The 21,744-nt window shown below is 38.6% G+C and overlaps 2 protein-coding genes across 2 annotated transcripts; both read right to left on the bottom strand.

The window, feature by feature from the left end:
- Positions 1 to 2,333: 2,333 nt before the first annotated feature.
- On the bottom strand, positions 2,334 to 10,095 carry LOC149829311 (uncharacterized). The gene is made up of 5 exons (XM_090017341.1): positions 9,846 to 10,095; positions 8,946 to 9,037; positions 5,140 to 5,253; positions 3,612 to 3,722; positions 2,334 to 2,760 (listed from the first exon to the last, which is right to left on the bottom strand). The coding sequence occupies exons 1-5, from the start codon at positions 10,039 to 10,041 to the stop codon at positions 2,629 to 2,631; spliced, it is 645 nt and encodes a 214-aa protein (XP_089873467.1). The 5' UTR covers positions 10,042 to 10,095; the 3' UTR covers positions 2,334 to 2,628.
- A 7,985-nt stretch (positions 10,096 to 18,080) lies between these two features.
- LOC149829312 (putative disease resistance protein RGA3) lies at positions 18,081 to 21,241 on the bottom strand. Its single transcript, XM_090017342.1, has one exon. The coding sequence runs from the start codon at positions 21,206 to 21,208 to the stop codon at positions 18,188 to 18,190; it is 3,021 nt and encodes a 1,006-aa protein (XP_089873468.1). The 5' UTR covers positions 21,209 to 21,241; the 3' UTR covers positions 18,081 to 18,187.
- Positions 21,242 to 21,744: the final 503 nt, after the last annotated feature.

Here is a 21,744-nt window from a genome sequence, read left to right on the forward strand (position 1 = left end):
GAAAATTTTCAGAGAGGTGGACGGCTGAAACAGTATGTGAAAACTAGAAAACGCCACCTTTAATAAATGTTAATATTGCAATAATTCAAAAACTTGACGTAATATCAAACATTTAAAACAGGTAGCAACTTTTTTTTTGGCAATATCCTTATCACAATGTTTGTTACTTCACTACATATTTTTTAATTTACCGTGGGATTTTCCCTCCCCAAGAAATCCCCCGTCTGATCATTTCTCTAGTGCAAAAGCTTTCTTTGAACAATCAACAACTTTTTCATATGGGAAAACGCTGAGCTGACATCCCTTTCCCATCCAAGCATCATGATGGGAAAGTGTCATGAGGCACAAGTGGACCCCAAATTTTCCTACCACCATCCTAATCCTTCACACTTCCTCCCATAAGAACTTTCATGGGAAGGCGACGAAGGCAGGATTTTTAAAAAGTTGTCACTTCAGTGAAAAGTGTTTCTTTCCATTAGGCGGCCATGCTTGGCAGGCTTAACTAAAACCATCATGTATATCTTCTAAGAGAACCTTAGGCATTGTTTGGAGAGTTGTGCACGACGAAATGGCCAAAAAGACAACAGTTTGTGGCAAACATTGGACGCAGTGGATGTGCGGAATACTGTCCGCGGCATCCATAAAATCATTTCAATCCCCTTGTTACGAGAAAAACTGTTTCTCAACAGGCATGCCCCCCCTCCCCTCTCTCTCTCTCTCCTATGCAGAGGGGCAGAGGCCAAGATGGCTGTGGCGGTTTGTCACCAGCAGGCAGTGGCAATGGCTCTGAGTAGCTGCTGAATTTCCACCCACAGCGAGATACATATCACCCACAATACTTCACAGATGTGAAACACAAATCAACATGCAGAAGCAGAAGCGATTGGCGTTCATCAAAACCACTAAACCCTCCCTTTAGAGATCCTTTGTTCCCCATACTTCTCCTTTGTCCCCCTCTTCCGCATCACCACCTTCCTCCTCGTCTCATGAACTTGCCGAACTAATCTTCGAGACAATAGCAAAGCATGACTGTGGCTCCCTTTACCACTCTGCTTTGGTGTCCACAATCAATCCCCACATCACCCACCTCGTTATTTCCAACCCCAAGCTCAACCCATCTTCCCTCTTGTGCTTCTTCAGCTGGTTGGGTCACCACCAACTAGCCCAGAGGCACCACCCCAGCGTCTGCTGCACCCCCATCTACAGAGTGCTCAAGGAGGACAGCCATTCCTCGGCAGCAAAGGATCTCTTGAAATCTCTAGCTGTTGATCATAACTGTCCCTTTTGCGTTATAGAGGCTCAAGTGGGTGAGTTCTGCAAGGATTCTAAGGCCCGGATGAAGTTTTTCTCTCTTGTTCAAGATTTACTCGGATGAAAACATGACACAGCATGACTATCAAGTGTTTGATTATATCATCAATGGGCTGTGCAATTACAGCAATATCGATAGAGCTGAGGAGTTTGATGAGATAAAGAATAGGGACATGGTTGGAGATGTCTATGGCTATAAAATGATCAATGGGAATTGTAAGAGGGGGAACATCAAGAAAGCATTTACTCTCCTTGATGAGAGCATAGAGGCAGGCTTGACACCAAATGCTCATACTTATGGTGCATTGATCACTGATCTGTGTAAGCTAGGACAGATGGAGGCAGCCTCCACAGTCCTGAGATGCAAAGGAAGGGCATTGATTCCAATAAAATTATACTTACACAATGATAGCTGGGTATTGCAAGGTTGGCAATATGGATGAGGCTTTCAACTCTATGTATACCATGGAAAAGAAAGGATCCACACTACATAGCACACTAATCGGGTCATATGATCCAAAATGACGTTAATAAACATGTTAAAACATGTAAAATGGTAGGTGAATCAGGTCATACGATCGAAAATGACATAATCTGACCCATTATCCATGTTTATCCAAGTTGTCCGCACATCATCATCAAACAACGGACATTTGGAACACAACATTCGAGTACGGTCTAAACAAACGTTGGACATGATACAATTGTTACGGAAAGAACATAACCAATGTTCAGTTCCGTCTTTTTTGTTGATTACCCTTATTGAACTACAAAATGATGTCTTTTATAAGATATTTTAATTATTTTGAAAATACTGACACCTACAAGAAATTTTTCAGAGAACAACACTGCTTCACAAGATATCACATGTAGATCAACGTGCACAAGTGTTTGTGTGCATGCACGCACACATTCACATACACCTGTACACACAGAAAGCTTCTTGCTCAAGAATGCATGCCAAGAGAAGCTACGACATTCCAAAGAGGTTTCCCCTCTTGCATAAAGAGATTTTAAAGCGATTTATCAACTTGCTGTCTTTTATGATTCATAAATGAATAAAACAAGTTTGGCAGTTGCACACTAATTAAGAAAAAAATGTAGTAGTAGGCATATAAACATACTCTATCAGAAGGAAAATTGTGAAAGATTCTGTAATGACCCTGGCATGGAGGCGGATTCATCATTTTTGCTTTCTCATGGGCATAAAAAGCCCTCGCAAATGCACAACCAAGACATGGTCATCTTAATTAAACCTCCACTATACATGGATGTGGAATTCTCAAAGCTTAAAATGAACAATGGGTCTAAAGATGGTCATCTCGATCTCCTACCTCGGTTACGCTTTGAAGTAATGACAGTCCATCCATCTGCAGCATCTTTTGGTTCTTGCACATTGAGATCCAATGACATATCTGAAGCATGATTGCCGTCCACTCCATTTTGGATCTGGCAGAAGTTCATTTAGGTTTAGAATAGACATGCCCAGCATATCACTAACCATTTTCAGTTAATCAAGTCATCAAAATTACTGCAGTGCTCAAGAGCATGGCAAACATGAGATAAGAAAGTGTATCGAAACAGAGCACCCACGTGGGGCAGTTGTCCAACTATACTAAAAGGGTTATTATTCTAAAGAAAAGCAGCTCAGTTGTCATTTTGTTGAAAAGATTCTGCTTAAAACTGAAAAAGCTCAAAACAGAATCTCATAAAATATCTCAAGGTACAAACAGGGGCTCCGGTTGTGTGGCTGGAGCAGTTAGTGCACGTCACCTTGTGTTGGGACGTTGCAAGTTCGAATCCCTATGATATAGTTGCATAACTGGTAGGGGTCTGCCTAACCCCAGCTCTCTGTTGAAAAAAATACCTCAAGGTACAGAAATCCCATGAAAAAAGAACAATCCTCTTTCAAAAAATCCCAGCTATACAAAGTGGGGATGGGCGCTGGTAGAGAGAGCATACCATTGACAACTACTCCCACTAAGACTGTTGAGCCCAAGTTCAGTACAGAGTTGATCATCACAATCATTTGATCAGAACCTAAACATTGGACAAGAACTAGAAGAATTCATCATGATAAATGCTCAGGAACAGGATGTTTTTGAATCGTGGTACACACAATAGTGGATTGACTACTGATCATAAATCTGAGAGAAATATCCTGTTAACCTAACCTTCATAACTAGCAGTCTAAGAGAGCATAGGGTATTCACCATGCTTTAGTCCAACAAATAGTTGACAAAAGTTATAGCTTTAGAAATTCAAAACAAAACCATACAAGAAACAAATATTTTACTTACCCTCATTTCTGGACTTGGAGCATTTGTTTCTTCTTGCATATTGACATCTAATGCCATATCTGATGCTGGGTCGACCTCATCCCCACTGTCATCTGCTTTTTCATCTACAACCTGGCACAATGAAATCGTATCAACGTGCATCAGTCTTTAGCACTGGAAGTATATCCCGAGAGAATTGAAGTTGAACTGCATGAGAAATTGGCACTGTCGAATACAGGAGGTCCATTTTATCCAAAGCCTGAGAACTATAACAAGATGGTGGAAACATCATGCTGAACTTTATGCTTCAATGAATACCTTGACCAACCACTACCCTCCAACTTCAAAGAACCATTAAACTTCAGTATTAATCAGCAAAAACATAGCAAGACATGAGTTCTTGATTTATAGGCAACCAGTATAACGTAGTGTATAATAGCTAAATGGAAGCAATAACTAAGAACACCTAAAAAACTCCACAAGTGCCACAGTTGATCAAGTTAAGATGACATGGAACTTCATGTTTAGGTGTGCAAAAAGTCTAACAATAAATGTAATGCTTCAAGTGTGGGAAATGAGAGACAATAGAAACATTTTCTTTCTGTCTGCACTGGCACTTCCCTATTATGGAAGAAAGCCTACAGCAGATGAACCTCTAATCAGTGTTTTAGATCAAATACTGCTGCTCTGGAGAACTTAAAAGCACATTTTCAATGCCCTGTGATTCTTGATTTTCTCAGCTTCTTGTGATTGCAAATCACAATCAGAACACTTCTCAAATTCACTGAAACATGAGAAAGTGCAAGTTGTGACTGACTCTCACTTGAAAATGATTCTCTGAATCCTGTGAAAGTTGGTCATAAGACTGATCTTGTGACGAACAACCACAGATTTTGGATTCTCAATAGTGATTGCTCATCCCACCTGTGACCAAAGCAAATGTGCCCTAAATGATCTAACACTATATTACTGCCACATTGAAAAAAAAAAACTTGGCAAAAGATGCTATATGAGTTGAGGCAAGTATACCAGTTGTGTGGATGAATGCTATAGATCACTGTTTAGTTTTATGCGTAAAAGGAAAATGTTCTTGGAAATTTACAAAAACCTGAATCAACAAAAAAGAGCCTACCATCAATGAAGACATGAACATACTTTACAAAGGAGATCTTCACAAGCACTCACCAGAGAAAAAGGGAGATCTTCATTACCTTCTGGCAATAAAAGAATGGATGCTCTCAATGTTCAGTTAAATTTACAAGTAGGGTCTTGCTGCATTTAGTCATTTACAACATTTTACTTGTCTAACCTAATACAGTAGTAACAAGAATTTGCAGGGGAAATCATGTGACTGAAAAGTGAAAAAACATACACAAGGTTGCTTGAAAAATAGATCGAAGAACAATGGCAAGGCATCTAACAAACTAACACAATGTTAAAAACTTTTAAAAAGTACCTATAGCACCTTTTTAGCCCCTTGTATTCTCAAGAAGTCTGCTTATCTACTTAACAGGTATCTTTGGAGGGAAAAACTTGAATTCAATTTTACCTGTCTACTTTCAGAAACACCACAGCCTCTACTGTCAGAAGTTCTCAATTTAGATAATGATTCAAAATTTCCTTGAAGACATTCTTCATGCAAAGTCATCAGTTGTTCTGCCACCTGCTCTAAGGCATGAGAAACAATTATTAAGAGAAAAAATATAAAAGATTGAAATTGATAAAACATGTTCTCTGCTTATCTGACAATTAACCATAAACAAAAGAATTAAAAATTCTAGAAAACTGAAAAGCAAGAGTTTGCTAAAATATGATTCATAGTTTTCCAAACTTTTGCAAAGAAAAATACATTTTAACAAATATAAAGAAAAATATGGTACGAAAAAGTACAGCGTGAACACTTTTAACATTATAGGATGCAAAGACGACAGAAAACATAGGAGACATAACAACTAAAGGCAGACCTTGCCATTCATACTAGAGGCATGAATTATCCTAATGCTTGCAGCAAACAATATGATGCAAAATAAGAAATTCAAGCAGGTTCTCCAATTGTACATCAGAAATACTGATATGTATTCAGTCTAATGATGCACTACAAGCGTAAAAGAGTGACAGCAACCTACCTGTGAATTCACACCGATGAATAAAATGTTTGGGGTCAAAGCTAGAATAGGATTCACATTTTAGTGAGAATTGTTGAAGACATTTTTCTTTCATCATATTTTATGACAAATGATGCTCTGTATCCCCCCAATTAGATAATAACTGACAGCAGCTAGCAATATGATAGATTCAACACAATCCTAGATTCTGTACAAATTAAAATTACGGTAAATATTAACTATATTTTCACATTAAACTTTTTTTCCAAAATTAATGCAATAGGCTCCAAGGGATATCTTATAGAGAAAAGTTTTTCATCGGCGATGACCTTAATGGACATGTAGGCATTAGTAGGGATGGATTTGAGAGTATCCATGGAGGCTATGGTATAGGAGAAATAAATGAAAGTGGAGAAAGGATTTTAGATTTTGGTTTGTCCTATGATATGATCTTAGCAAACACTTGGTTTAGGAAGAGGGAGTCTCACCTAGTAACATTTAAAAGTGGGGTTAATACGAGTCAGATAGATTTTTTCCTACTTAGAAAGAGAGATAGGGGTTGTTGCATCGATTGTAAGGTTATACCGGGAGAAAGTGTAGCTACACAACATAGAGTCTTAATTTTAGATCTTAGAATTAGAAAATGTCACAAAAAGGATAGACATAGGATAAATCCTAGAATTAAGTGGTGGGCACTGAAAGGAGCTAAACAAGGAATGTTTGTAGAGCCGGTAGTTAAGGAAGTTGATTGGTGTCTCGAGGAGGATTCAGAATCAATGTGGAATAAGATAGCGGGTGGCATGAGAAAGATGGCTAAAGAGGTATTGGGTGAGTCTAAAGGTGGTGCATCGCTAGGTAAGGATACATCATGGTGGAACGAGGATGTCAAATTAGCTATTAAGGTTAAAAGAGAGTGTTATAGAAATCTAAGAGTCGTGATAATGAGAATTTGGAGAAGTATATGATAGCAAAAAAGGAATATAAAAAAGTAGTTCGAAACGCGAGGGATAAGGTACATAAGGAGGTTTATGACAAGTTGGATACCAAAGAGGGCGAGAAAGATATTTATAGGCTTGCAAAGATGAGAGATAGAAAATCGAGGGATCTGGGTATGGTTAGATGTATCAAAGATGAAACGCAAAGGGTTTTAGTCAAAGATGAGAAGATTAAGGAGAGATGGAAAGATTATTTTGATAAGCTATTTAATGGAAGTCATGCTCAAGATCTTGGAGACTTCTCCATTCCTTTTCATGTGATGAATCGTGACTTTATGCATAAAATTCAAAAGAAAGAAATTGCAGAAGCTTTGAAGAAAATGAAATCAAGAAGGGCAGTTGGCTCAGATGGTATACCTATCGAGGCTTGTAAATGCTTGAGTGAGAAAGGTTTAGAATGGTTGACAAATCTTTTTAACAAGATTTGGCGGACAAATAAGATGCCTAATGACTGGAGGAAGAGTACTTTGGTGCCTCTATATAAGAATAAGGGTGATATACAAGATTGCACAAACTATCGTGGTATAAAACTCATGAGTCATACTATAAAACTTTGGGAGAGGGTGATTGAGTATAGGTTGTCATGATATCGGAGAATCAATTTGGTTTTATGCCTGGAAGATCAACTATGGAATCTATACATCTTCTTAGACAACTTATTGAGAGATATAGAGAGAGGAACAAAGATTTGCATATGGTCTTTATTGATTTGGAGAAGGCATACGATAGAGCACCTAGGGACGTTTTCTGGTGGACAATGATGAAGAAGGGTGTTTCTCTTAAGTACATTAATATAATTAAAGATATGTAGGAAGGAGTAATAACCAATGCCCGCACTTGTGGATGGGTGATAACCAATTTTCCTATAACGGTTGGGTTACATCAAGGATCTGCATTAAGCCCTTTCCTATTTGCTATAGTGATGAATGAGCTTACAAAATCAATTTAAGAAAATGTGTCGTGGTGTATGTTGTTTGCTGATGATATTGTTTTGATTGATGAGTCTAGAGCTGGGGTTAATGCCAAGTTAGAATTATGGAGACAAACATTGGAAGTAAGAGGTTTTAAGTTGAGTAAGAGTAAGACAAAGTATATGGAATGTCGGTTTAGTAAGCAACGAAGTAGTGATGGGAGTGTAGTGAAGCTTGGTGAGCAAGAAATACCGATGGATGAATGTTTCAAATATTTGGGATCTATCATTCAAAAGTATAGAGAAATTGATGGAGATGTAAATTATAGGATAAAGGTTGGGTGGATGAAATGGAAAAGTGCAACTGGAGTGTTGTGCGATCGTAGAATGCCATTGTGGTTGAAAGGAAAGTTTTATAGGACGACAATTAAGCCCGCTTTACTATATGATACGGAATGTTAGGCTGCCAAGAGACATCATATTCAAAAAATGAGTGTATCTGAGATGCGTATGCTTAGATGGATGTGTGGAAATACAATAAAAGATAAGATTCGAAACAAGGAGATACGTAAGAAGGTAGGCATTGCATCCATTGAAAATAAGATGAGAGGGAATCGTTTACGATGGTTTGGACATATTCGGCGAAGGCTTAATGATGCTCAAGTTAGAAGGATGGAGAAATGGGAAAATATATTAGTTAAAAGAGGTCGAGGTAGGCCTAAGAAGACTTGGATGGAGATGATAGGAAAGGATATGAATGCTTTGAACCTCACCGAGGACATGTCATTAGATAGAAATGATTGGAGGAGAAGGATTCATGTGGAAGACCCAGAATGATTTTCTTTTTTGGTTCATATCGCCGACCCCAATTGTTTTGGGATGAAGGCGTAGTTGTTGTTGTTGTTGTAATGCAATAGGCTCCAATAAACCATAGCAAGTTGGCCTACTACAAATGCAAAACTTATTTGATAAAAATTCAGAAATAACTGGATTTACAGTCGTTTAGTACAAACCAAGACCACAATTTCTAAGAGGGGCCTACATCTTCAAACTTGGGTATGAGCCATACCATAAGTAGTACAGCTCAAGACAGGTGTGACATCCCAACTTGAACTTCATCCTCTAGATAAATTTTAACACCCTTGTCGCTAGCTAAGATCATTTTAACAGCAAAAATCAAGTTGCAGAGACAATCTGTAAGTAGAATATTTGCAACAGTTATTTTCCTTTTACAAGAGTAAGTTTCATTTAGCCATCAAAATCAAACAAACAACAAAACCTGCTAAAACACAAATGAAATAGCATAAACCATATAGCGAATTTGTATGGCAGGATGACTCCATACCTCTTCGATGCTACCATCCTCAATTTCTGCATTGAACAAAAGTACCATGTTCTCATCGAGCTTTTCTTCCAGCTCGTCAATGTAAAGGATATCTGAACAAATCACAACAAAATAAGAAAGCAACACAACGACGATATATACAACTCGTCATATTTGAAATCCAAGCAACAAAAAGATTAATCTAAACGTTACTTCAAACAACATTGCTGGTGATTCAGGCGTACACTGATGTAAGCTACCCAACATATCCAATTAAGAGACAAAACAAAGAGATAACATCCAAAAAACAACGCATAAGAAAAAATTCCAATTTAACAAGATTAAATATTACCCAGAAAAAGAGAAATAGTATAAAGAATCGAAGTATAACCTAACATTCAAATAATTCCTAATTTCAAAAAAAAAAAGCAACAATCATCTTAAATTAGTCCATCAAAATAACGAAAAAAATGCATGAACAAATCTAAAAATTGGTGTGAAGCTAACAAAATTAAATTGTTTTCATCTTAAAATAACAAAATTAATGCACAACGCAATTCAAGTTGGATTTTAACAATTAAAAACAAAAGCATAAAAAGAAATTAAACGATCAAAATAAAAAACAAATAACAAAATTTAACCACCATTTGAACAACTAAAAAAATCGAAAATATGCAAGAATCAAAACAAAATTCATTACCAACACAACAGAATCAAACATAACCATGTTAAACAAAGAATAAAAAAGAAGAAGAAACCAAAATATTCAAATACCGAAACAGAAAAGCTAAAATAAGAAGCAATCCCATCAGAATCAGAACCAAACGAAGGAACATAAACCCTAATAAATTCAAGCAATTGAATAGCACAAATACAGAACGCTAAGACTCCATCCGAAGAAGAAAGGAGAACGATCCAAACCATTGGAAGCGGTGAACCACGTGACGATATCGCCGGCAAACTGCCCGAACATCTGGCGGGAGCTCCGGCCGCCCCACTCGTTCTCGACCGCCAATCGCAGCGCCGTCCACCGGGAGAGGACGAGATGGACGGCCTCGTCGAAGAGATGCAGGGATTCCGGCGAGAGCTTCTCCGGAGGCCGGTCGCTCGGATCCATCGGTATGGTTCTTTTCTGCAGGTCGCCTTCGATCTAGGGTTTTTGAGGCTCGGCGATACCGCCGCTTGCATCTTCATTCATGTAGGGAGCGAAAATGGATCGGATTTGGTCGGGCCCACGATCCGTATCTGTTTAATTATTCTCGGATATGGGTCTTAGAATAGGGTCTGGACTTTTGCTTGGATCGCATTCAAATTTATGTGATTGGATTTTGGGTTCGTCGGTTTCGGATCAGAGGTGTCTGTAGGGGATTTTTTCGGATCCGATTCTAGTATGACCCGTTATCACTTTTAGCATCTGCCACAAATCTCCCTCTAAGGGAAATCTTTGGCATGAGCCCAATAACCAGTGCCTCAAATTGTGGAAAACACATAGTCTGTATCAAAACTAGGTTAGTCGTGTGCATTGCTCTGACTTCACAAGGGTGTGATACAATGGGTGGAACCAACGCAATAAGTACAAGGATTGGCAATATGCCCTTCCCTAACTTTGAGAGAATCACATGAGATTTAAAAAGTGAATCTTATTTGACTATTACTTTAAAGGCAATCAAAATCCAAAAAACAAATTTCATAAGAAGTGAGTTGGCAAGTAACCCTCTAAGTGAGATTTAAAAAGTGAATCTCATTGGTGTGAGATTCACTTTTTCAAAGTTAATCTCTTTTGAACAATATTTTTACTTTTCTAAAATACAACCAAACGTACCTCAAAATTTCAATAAAAGTTCAGGTGAAACTATAAGCATCCGTTTTAATGTCACGATGAGAGCTTATGGCAAAAGAAAAAGGTAATGTAGGTCAAGGGATACTTTCATACATGTAAAGACCCCTAATGTTGTACTCAAAAGCAATAGTTGATGTTGTTAGTTGCCTTTTCCCAAGAAAACTTGTTTGATAGCTATTACCTTGAGAGGTAAGGGCAACTAATGCATCACTGTATTGACCAAGGCACATTTGAAAGCAAGAAAAACTCTCATAGGAAAAAAAAATTGTCTGAGAAGTTTTGATACAATATTTTTCTAAATTGAAAAATTTTCACTTCTTTGGGTAGCATGAGAAAATTAAAATGAAAAAACTTTAAAAATGAGAGAGAAGGAGGGTGGTGGTGGTGGAGCTTCTTTGGCATGGTTTTTCGGGAGGTGAGTGATGGTGGGTGGTGGGGAGGGCAGTTTTTCAAGCGATGAGTGATGATACATGGTAGACAATCATCATGGAAATGGTGGTAAAGCTTTTCCGACACGGTTTTTCAGGAGGTGGGTGGTAGTGGTGGCAGTAAGATGGATGGTGGTGATGAATGGTGAAAAGTTATCGTGGGAGGGCTGTTTTCAGAAATTGGTGATGGTGGTGAGGAGATGGATTGTGGTGGGTGGTGGTGATGAGATGGATGGTAGTGATAGTGGTGGTGGTGGTGAGATGGGTGGTGGAGAGTGTAAATCATTGTTTTTTCTTGGTAGGAAACAATCTTCCACTTTCTTCCTCGGTAAATGTTTCTATAAAAAGTGTACCTTTTAGAAAACATTTTTTTCATCTTGTATCATTTTTCTTACATTTTTCTCACTTTCAAACGTTCTCTGTAGACCAAGCTAGCAGAGATTAAGGCATACATTTTTCTTCTTTGACGGTTTTAATCAAAGCATTTTGGCCTTCATCAACATGTGATGAGAAAATGAACGAGAATCTCTTTAACTATTAAAAAAGTATGATTTTTTTCTCATGACATATAGATAATCTCAGGATAATAAGAATATTAAAAAAAAATGAAGTGTTTTGATCACATTAAAAAAAGCATTATTTTTCATCATAGTTTGTAGTTTGAAATTGTCACATTTTTCTTCCTCTTCTAAACTCTCAGAAGTTGCTCGTCCTTGCCCAAACCCTATGCCACTTCGGTTGGCTTCCGCTGCCTGTCGAGCTACTTCAGCTGCCTGAAATGCTGCTCTCCGAGTTTCTTCAGACAACGACTCTTAGAGTGGAGGTGAAACTCTCTGGTTGCCCACACTCATGGTAGTCGCATAGCTCGCTCGGGACATATGTCATTCTCGTACGCTGGCCATACGAGACCGTCCCCGAGGCATAAAGTTTCTGTTTGAAGATGCCCCTCTTCTGATTCCTCCTCGAGCTGCCATCGAATTTCTCATCATTCGCCCATGTGTAGACCTCTCCCTTTGACGGTTGAACTAAAGAGTCCTATTTTCGTAAGGTGGTGGATGATGCCCTTGAGTAGTGTAGGGGTAGTCCTGAAGGTAAGAGCCTCTATCCCCAGTTATAATATAGATTGGAGGAGGTTGCAGTGTCAGGTCTCTAACTAGTTGAGTCATACTTGTGATGACTCCAGTAGTCATCGTCATTGTAGCGATGAACTCCTCATTCTCTCCGATGGGAGGCTCAACAGGGTCTTGAGCCCTAGGGTCTTCGTGATTTTCAAGTCTGCTAGCCATTCTTATTCACACAACAAGCTACTCACTAACGTGCTTTATTTGAACAGAGACTTATATCTTGTCATTGAATTTTGTTATAAATGATGAACATATTTTTGTATAAACCTTGCTCTGATACCACTTCGTAACACCCCGATCTGGGACCTCAAGAGTTCGAGTTCAGTTGGTATTACTTCACAAAGGAAAGAGTACCAAGTTTACACAGAGAAAATATGGCTAAAAAACGTTTCATTTTATTCTCATAAATCAACTTTTTCTTATAATTGTTCATCATTCATAATAAAAGAAAGCAAATACACCTTATTCAATGACAATGAAAGTAAAATATATCAATACTCTGCTGAAAAAGGAAAAAGATGCTTACAAGCTGACTGTTCTAATGTCTGAAACCTACAGTTGTAATTAAACAAAAATGAGGATGAGTCTACAACCAAGTAAGAAATAATTATAAGTAAATAAACAATTAACTTACAACTGTAGTGGGCTCTAAGCCCCTAGTTTTAGTTTAGTTCTCGACATACCACACATGTTTGTATATTTTTAATTGCCTTCATTATCATTCTCAAATACTCTCTTTCACATAACTATCACTAGGTTGGCTATACCGGTAATAGCCGTGTATGGGCGTAACAATTCCGTAGAACACCCAATTCTACATGTTGGCCAGACAATGAACCATACACTCTCAGTGGTCCTCGAACCACCAGGCACTGCAATGAATCACTACGGGGACCCCACCAGTAGCTAGCCGGGAGGTCAAGCTCTCAATTTCGGTATGGTTCATGCTACATCCTAACCATGATGGTTATCAACCATCAATGGTCATCTAGAGTCTTAAACCAGTGTGAGTGAAATCCTAAGTCATAAATAAGTTCATACATTGAACAACATTCTCAAACTCATCATTCACTCATTCTCTCATGAGTGATGTCATGACTAATCACAATAATCTCATTCTTAATCTCATGATGACATTAGGACTCACACCTCTCTCACTTAGCATACAATGATGTACTCTGGTCACGAACCAGGTAGTCCTTGTCACAGGTCGCCACCTTTGGGATTTAAGAGGTCATGCATGCTGAACTCAAAATATTCATTCATATAACATGAATGAACTAAATGAGACTCTAATCTAAACTTAGTCTCATCATAATGCATAATATTAATGATCATATAGACATGCTATTGAAATATAAATTTTTTTTGTCATGCATGACATATTACAACTGACATGCACATCACTACAACATGTATATAAATCAACTCATAATGTCAAGCATGGAAGTTTATACATATCATGGTCTCACCAAAAAATAATCATGCTAATCAATTACACATTACAGTAACAAACAACATAAAAATGTTTATTTACATCTAAGATTATTTATAATATCCCTTACCTCAAATGTGAATATGATATTCTCACCGTAATCGAGTCTCACTACGTTCTCACAGTGTGATCTAATTATTAAATCAACATATGTGAATTAATTTATAAAATCTCTTATAAAATTATCAAAATACCCCTCCCGAATTTACTCAAGAAACCTTGAATTATGCATTACTAATTTGACTGAATTTTATAGACCAATGGATTTTCCTCTTTAATATAAGTCCAACGCAGCAAACCTCACTCGATTCTGAGTTTGAAGTACAAAGTTATGTCCATTTTACTAAAATGGATCTCGGGTATCCAAATGTGCAAACCTCACTCGATTCTGAGTTTGAAGTACAAAGTTATGTCCATTTTACTAAAATGGATCTCAGGTATCTAAATGGATATTCTTGTAAATTTTGGATTGCAGTATAACTCTAGAATTACCCGATTCAGATCCATCTATGATCTAGATCCAATAGAATTCAACTTGATCCAGGACAGTTTGACTGGATCTGGGGTAGTCTGATTGGATCCAGACCTGTCTGACTGGATCCAAACCTATTTGACTGGGTCTAGACCCGAGACTAATCTAATTGGATCCAGAACAGGTCTGGTTCAGTTCAGCTGGATCTGAACCAAGAACCCTGATCCAGTAAGACCAGACTGATTCAATCAGACTCGGTTTGGATCAAACCCGATTCAGTTTGAACCGATTCCCCATGAACCGATTTGACCTGAACCGGTTCACACAAACCACACACACATATATATATATATATATATATATATATTTGCTATCTCGGTTTGGTCTGGGTGCAACCCAGACCGACGCTACCCCCTTTTTTTTTGAAAGAAGGCTCGGTCTGGGCGCAACCCAGACCGGTGGATTCGGTCTGGGTCACGCCAGACTGACCCGATTCGGTCTGGGTTGACCTTGGACCGACTCAGTCTCTTTCAAAAAGAGCGGAAGGGGCTGAGCCCCTTTCGATTCCCAGGTGCAGAGAGCTCGGCCCCTGCCGACCCTCTCCTCTGCTCCTATTTGGGCACGGGTCGGCTGCCGGGGCCGATCGACCCTGTCTCTCTCTCTCTCTCCCTCTGTCATCATCTTTTTTTTTTCGTTTTCTTGCAACTCGCCGACAACAATGGATGATGGCCCCCTTTTTGCTCAGAACAAAAAAGAATGAAGAAGAAGATGTGGAAGACGAAGGGTTTTACCTCGCTGTCGGTGCCGAATTCCGGTAAGCCTCCTCCTCCTCTCTCTCTCTGTATCTCTGTTTCTCTTGATGTGGGGTGCAAAATGAGGACCTGCGTGAGGGGGTTGAGGATAACCCTCGCCCCTCCCATGAATTTTGGGGGTGTGGTGGCAAGAAACGTGATAAAAGTGTTCTCTTCAGCGATAGTCAGAGTGTTTTGTGCCTTGCAAAGAATCCAGTATTTCATGTAAGGACAAAGCACATTCAATTGAAGTATTATTACATTCGAGAGAAGATAAATGATGGGACGTTGTCATTAGAGAAGATCCTTGGTGCCGAGAATGCAACAGACATGTTGACAAAGGGTGTGACCACTGAGAAACTGAGGTTGTGCATTGCCTCAGTTGGACTCCTTTATTGATCATGAGGGAGGGTTGCCGTTCCAGAGATGCAGAGAAGAGTTTGGGAAGACAAGATAGATAGAGATCTTTTTTTGTATCAGTCTCCAAGTGGGAGATTAATAAGTTATGGAGCCTGATTCATGTTTTTTGCCCTTTCAGAAGGGGGGTCCAGAGGTTCCCCTCAGTGTGGGTCCCGCTACACGGTTAGCGGGCGGGGGTCTAGGGGGGGCCGCCCCTGGCGGGGGGGTTTAGGGGGGCAGGCCCCCTCAAAAGATTTTTTTTGGGGCTTATGTTTGGGACCCAGTTTCGTATGGATCAGACCCGATTCATTTAGGTTTAGAGTTGTCGCCCTTGCCTTGTATAAAGTCTTTCTTTTATCCTTTCTCTCTTGTAACATTTATTAGAGCAATAAGATTGTTCTCTGGGCGGTCGTGGTTTTTTACTCTCTCTCGGATTTGAGGGGAGGTTTTTCCACGTAAATTTGTGTCTTCTTTGTGGTTTTGATTGTTTATTGTTTTCTTCGGTTATCTCTTGTTTGTGGTTTTTCCTAACAGAGAAATCATTTGCTTGCATATCAGTCCTTGAAGTTAATGAAGATTTCGTTAGTTGCTCATCGTAGCGTTTTTAATTGGAAAAAGAAAAAAAAGTAATTGAATTACAAATTTGCCTACAAAATGTGTGATGCAATATATATAAAAATCATAATAAAATATTTACTTGAGGTTATAATTGTAATTATGAAAAAGTATTTTATTATTCATAGTTGGTGATGGTCTTTCTTCGATCATTTAAAATAAATTTTAAATATAAAATTAAAATATTACATAATGCCGTCATTATTTACTTTTAAAATTTAAAAATAAGAAAGATTTTATTTCATATTTATAAAACGTATGAAATTTTATTATGTTACATTATATATATATAAAATATTATATATTTATGAATAAGAGCTGAACAACTCGTACCGGGTCAAGTTGAGATGAACATACATTCTTCGTACTTGTGTCGGTAAGGTATACTGAGCTGGCTCATAATCGTCTCATTAGCTAAATGAGCTGAACGCAAACGAGCCTTGGACGAGCCAAACCGAGTTGAACGACAAGCGGCTCGGTTTGTTTACCCGCCTTAAACCCATTCCATGTCACATCAACACATTAGGATTGACAGGCTGCTTGTGTCAAAAAAAAAAAAGAAGGTCGAGGTCCATATAGTCTGAATTTTGATTTTAGAAATGACCAAGTCATTTGGCGAGTGTGATAGCTGTCGGCTTGAAAGCTAAATTGCAAGTTGTATGGATGATATGAAATTTTAAATTGTTGATTTTCTCTCATGTACTTGAAAAATTCTCCACTTGAACCAAGTCCTATGTAGCTATCTATAATATTATTGGTAGTTACTGTCACTTAATTTCTACTTTTATTAAAAAAACTCGTCCACTTGAACCATGAATCACACGGCATACATGCCTTAATAAAGAATCCATATTTATTTAGATTTTTCTTGATGCATAATTCGTTTTTATATTTACCTTTTTCCTTTTGTTTATCCCATGCTCTATGTGAGTGTGCTAATGTCAATGAAAAAAAACACCCTAATGAATGCCGTGTCCCTATGACATAACATTTCAACAAAGATGAGAGATAGATGGTAGATGCAGACAAGCAAAATTATTTGCTTTGCAGTGAGAACACAATAAAGGTGAAGTTGTGTGTGAGCAAATGTCGATATTGACTTAGTTTGTTACAAAACTTTGTAGAGAGTCTATGCTACGATACAAGAAAAAAAAATTAATTTTCTTGCACATTTCTTTTGGGACCTTACACCTACCCTTCAGTTTTCAACATAGGTGTTTTTTATAACCGATTTGCAAGACATATTTTACGAATTACCCCCTGCCTTTAGGTTAAGGCCTGCAAATCAGTCCTTGAAATCAACAACCAATAAAAGGACATGAGGACCGATTTGCAAAATGCAAATAAGGTAGGAACTAATTTGCAAAAAAATAGCAAATTAACAATTATTTGACGAAGTAATGCACGCCCTACATACCCATTTCCTAATGAAGATTGGACGCGGACCCAACGAGGTAATCGTGTATATATATATATATATATATATATATATATATATATATATATATATATATATATGAAAGTGATTTGGTAACTATAATGATATATCGAAATTTCAGCCTGTTAAGCAATGCTCAAGTTCTACGATAGTGCTGTTTTAGTCAAGCACATTCATAATACTTTCATAAACTCAGATTGAATCAATTCAGTAGAACACAAGACAAATGCCAAACAAGAAATCTAATTTCAGAAAAATCGAGTCAGCTGAACAAGAGAAACACTTAATAGGTAAAACACTTCAGAAAAGGAAATTATTAAAAAAAAAAAACTTAATTCATCATAGATTTGTTTAAGCAAACTCAAAACTGTCATGTTTAGTGATTTCTTGCGGCAACCTTTTAATTTCTAAGCTTCGGAGATTGGTGAGTGCAACCCATTGGGTAGTAGCGCCCTCAACTTGGGCCAACCTTTAATTGTCTCTGCTTGGGCGTTAAAAGGGCTTTCTAACTTGGAGAATATTGCTAACAAAAGTAAAGTCATCAAAACCATGTTAAAAGAGAACAACAATGCTAGCAATGTTGCTTAGTGATAGAACAACAAAACCGCTTTTCTGATGATGTGACATGGAATGTTCAGAAGGTTTGGGAGGTGATGGTGTTTCAGGACATCCTCAAGCAGTTTCGACCCCAAGTCCCACGCTGTAAAACCTTGTCTTGTTGATCTTCCAAGCCAAGTTTGGGCAATCCCTGCAGTGTGAGCTCTCTTATGTTCTCTAATGATGCTATGGATATCGAACCAAGCTCAGGAAGGTCTACTAGCTTCAGGATGTAGAGATTGGTGAGTTGCAACCCATCAGGTAGCGCCCTCAACTTGGGGCAATTTTCAATTTCTAAGCTTCCGAGACGAGGCATTGTCTCTGCTTGGGTGTTAAACGACCACTCCTCTAAGCTTCTCATATCACGAATGACTAGATCTTCTAACTTGGGGAATTGCAACCCATCGGGTAACGCCCTCAACTTGGGGCAATATGTAATTGTTAAGCTTCGGAGACGGGGCATTGTCTCTGCTTGGGCGTTAAACGACCACTCCTCTAAGCTGATCATATCACGAATGACTAGACTTTCTAACTTGGGAAACCCGATGTGTTCAACACCATGATGAAACCCATCATCAATGATCTTGACGTTTGAAGCACCTTTTATCTTGAGCTTCACAAGGTTGGGTAAGTGTGCCAATGAGGAGGGTAGGTGTTCCACGAATCTGCAATTACTTAATGTGACATCCTCTAAACTGCGGTATCTTGAAGAGCTTGCCCAAGCGGGTAGGTTAATACCTCCGTAATTATATATTTCCAGTGTCTTGAGACCTACAGGAGGTTGAAGCACTGCATATATGCCCTCTATTTTTTCTGCAAATTCTTTGTCAAACTCGTTGACGCTTTCCGGGTTGCAAGATAACTCCAACTTTTGTAAGTTCACTTTCCTCTGTAATTCTGCTTCTTTAGCCTCTTCTCTACTCCCTGCTCTGTCTACATGATGTATCTTCAACTCCGATCTTAAACTGTTTAGGTGACGCAACTGCTTGATACTGCTTCCACTTCTGTTCCTCATATCACTACCCACAACGAATTTGCTCAATGTCCTTAAGCATGTCAACCGCCCAATGTCCTTTGGTAAACATCTCAACTTATCAATGCCTTCCAAATGAAGATGCCTTAGAGCCCTCAGATTCGAAGTACCTTCCGGTAGAACTCTTATATAAGTATGAGCAAGGTTGAGCCTTTCAAGACAGATTAGTTTGGTAATCCACTCTGGCAGCACTTTTATGCTTGTATTAGAAACATTCAAGTATTTTAGTAACACTAAATTCCTCAATGATTTTGGCAATTTAGTTCTATCGCGGTCATGGCTCAGATCTAGCACCCTTAGCCACTTAAAGTGTACAAAGCAGAAAGAACGTGCAGAAGCATTCCTCCAGCTTAATCTGAACAACAATGTCCGAAGCTTTGGGTGTTGACTTAGTGCATCATCAGTAAACCCTCGATCATCCCCTGTGAAGAAGAAGAACCGTGCTTGAACAATATCGGATGCACTTCCTGAGCTTAGAACAATCTCATCTATACGCTCCTGGCCTTTTATGTGAAGAGCAAAATCATGAACAATATCATGTAATTTGTACCTCGGTTTATTATCATAAAAATATCCTTCAGTTTGAATCTGGATAAGAGAACAATCGACCAATGCTTCAAGATAATTCCCAGCACAAACCTCCATTTCCTGCTCTTCATCTTTAGAAACAAAGCCCTCTGCCACCCATAGTCTCACTAGATAATCTTTTTCCATCACAAAGTCCTTTGGAAATATGGAGCAATATGCAAGACATTGTTTTAAGGAAAATGGTAAATTCATATAGCTTAATGCGATGGTAGAAAGAATTACATCATCGTCAGTAATTCCTTTCCATCCCCAGAATGGGCTCTTTGCAACTTCTTGCCAATCAGACTCTGTCCTCGCCTTATGCTTCAACAAGCTCGCCACAACATTCAAGGCCAGAGGCAACCCGTCGCATTTCTGTACTATAAAGCTCCCAATCTCCTTCAGTCCATAAAGGTCTTCTTCCTTCTCGCCTTTCCTTAATGCTTTACTGATGAACAAACGCCAACTGTCATCATATGACAATCCCTGCAATCTATGCAAGTAAGCTGCATCAATATTGTTTGCAACTTGCTCCTTTCTGGTGGTGATCAAGACTCTGCTCTCCGGGGCACCATGTTGCAAAAGTCCATTCAATTCTTTCCACCAATGTGTATCCCATGCATCATCTATAACAAGCAGAAATCTCTTCTCCTTCAAATGTTTACGTATCTCGGCTTGCAAAGCGTTGAGCCCCATTATTTCGTTGGCACCACTTCCTTTCCCACCAACCTCTTCTAGTATATGTTTGAATAACACCACCAAGTGCGGTTTTTCTGAAGCACAAATCCACAAGGACTTTTGAAAATGTTCTTTTATGCTTTCGTTGTTGTAAACGCTCTTTGCAAGGGTCGTCTTTCCGAGTCCCCCCATTCCAACAATTGCTATAGCGCTAGTATTCTCTCCCCTTTCATGATTGAGCTCTTTCTTCAACCACTCCACGACCTCGTCTTCATCTTTTTCCCTTCCAAACGCATGCGGCTCAGTGATGCTAGAAGTCGTCAGACGGTTCCCATACATCTGTCCTACGTCCAGTGAAGATCTTGACCCTCCCGCGATTGGACCAAGGCCAAGATGATCCTTCTCTTTGTAATTCTTGTTAAGCCTCTCGTTGATTGATTTGATCTCTTTAGCAGTTTTGCTTAGATATGAGAGGTTACGACACAAAAAAGAAAGAGAAGAGATCAGCTTGAGTACCTTCGTCTGTCCGGTTTCTGCATTTATCTTCCAGGTTTTGACTCTATAGAGGTCAATTATGTCTTCAGCATCATAAACAACCTGATGCAGCCTTGATATCCAATCCTTGATGTGCTTTGATTGGAATTGCTTGTTGTGTGCATCTTCAAGAATAGGCTGTATGGCCCTAAGTTCTCTTTCTAAATTTCTCAACTCATCCTCCACAGAGGTAACTCTTGAAATATGTTTTTGGGTTTCCTCCAATCCTAACTCAACAAATTTCCCCAACAAAGCTCCAATAAGTTCTGCCATCAGAGAGAGAGAGAGATGTGGTGGAATTGTTGCTACGATGAGAACAGTGGAAACAAGGGATAGAAATCATTGAATTTATAATAAGAATTTTGGATGAAATGATATCAATTGTTTTGAACTGTCGAAATTGCTTTGAACGGTGGATTTGTCATCAGGCCTTGGTCCATCAATGGTGATTGTGTGTGAGCAAACGGCCGTACAGTTAATGGTAATTGTGGTAATGAACTTCTCTGCCGACAGTCCTTCCGTTGCTTGCAATACCATAACTTCTTTGTGGACATCATTGGCTCGATATGCTACGACACAAGAAAAAAAAAGGTGAGAGAGAGATGGTAGATGCAGACAAGAGAAATCATCAATCCTTGAAGTTAATGAAGATTGGTGACATATCTTTTCAAATATTGATGAGATTTTGTTAGTTGCCGATCGTAAGGTTTTTAATTGAAAAAATTAAAAAAGAGTAATTGAATTACAAATTTGCCTACAAAATGTGATGCAATATATATATAAATCATAATAAAATATTTACTTGAGGT

The sequence above is a fragment of the Nuphar pumila genome, chromosome 9 (assembly GCF_984573655.1).
Source record: "Nuphar pumila chromosome 9, dmNupPumi1.hap1.1, whole genome shotgun sequence".
NCBI lineage: Eukaryota > Viridiplantae > Streptophyta > Magnoliopsida > Nymphaeales > Nymphaeaceae > Nuphar > Nuphar pumila.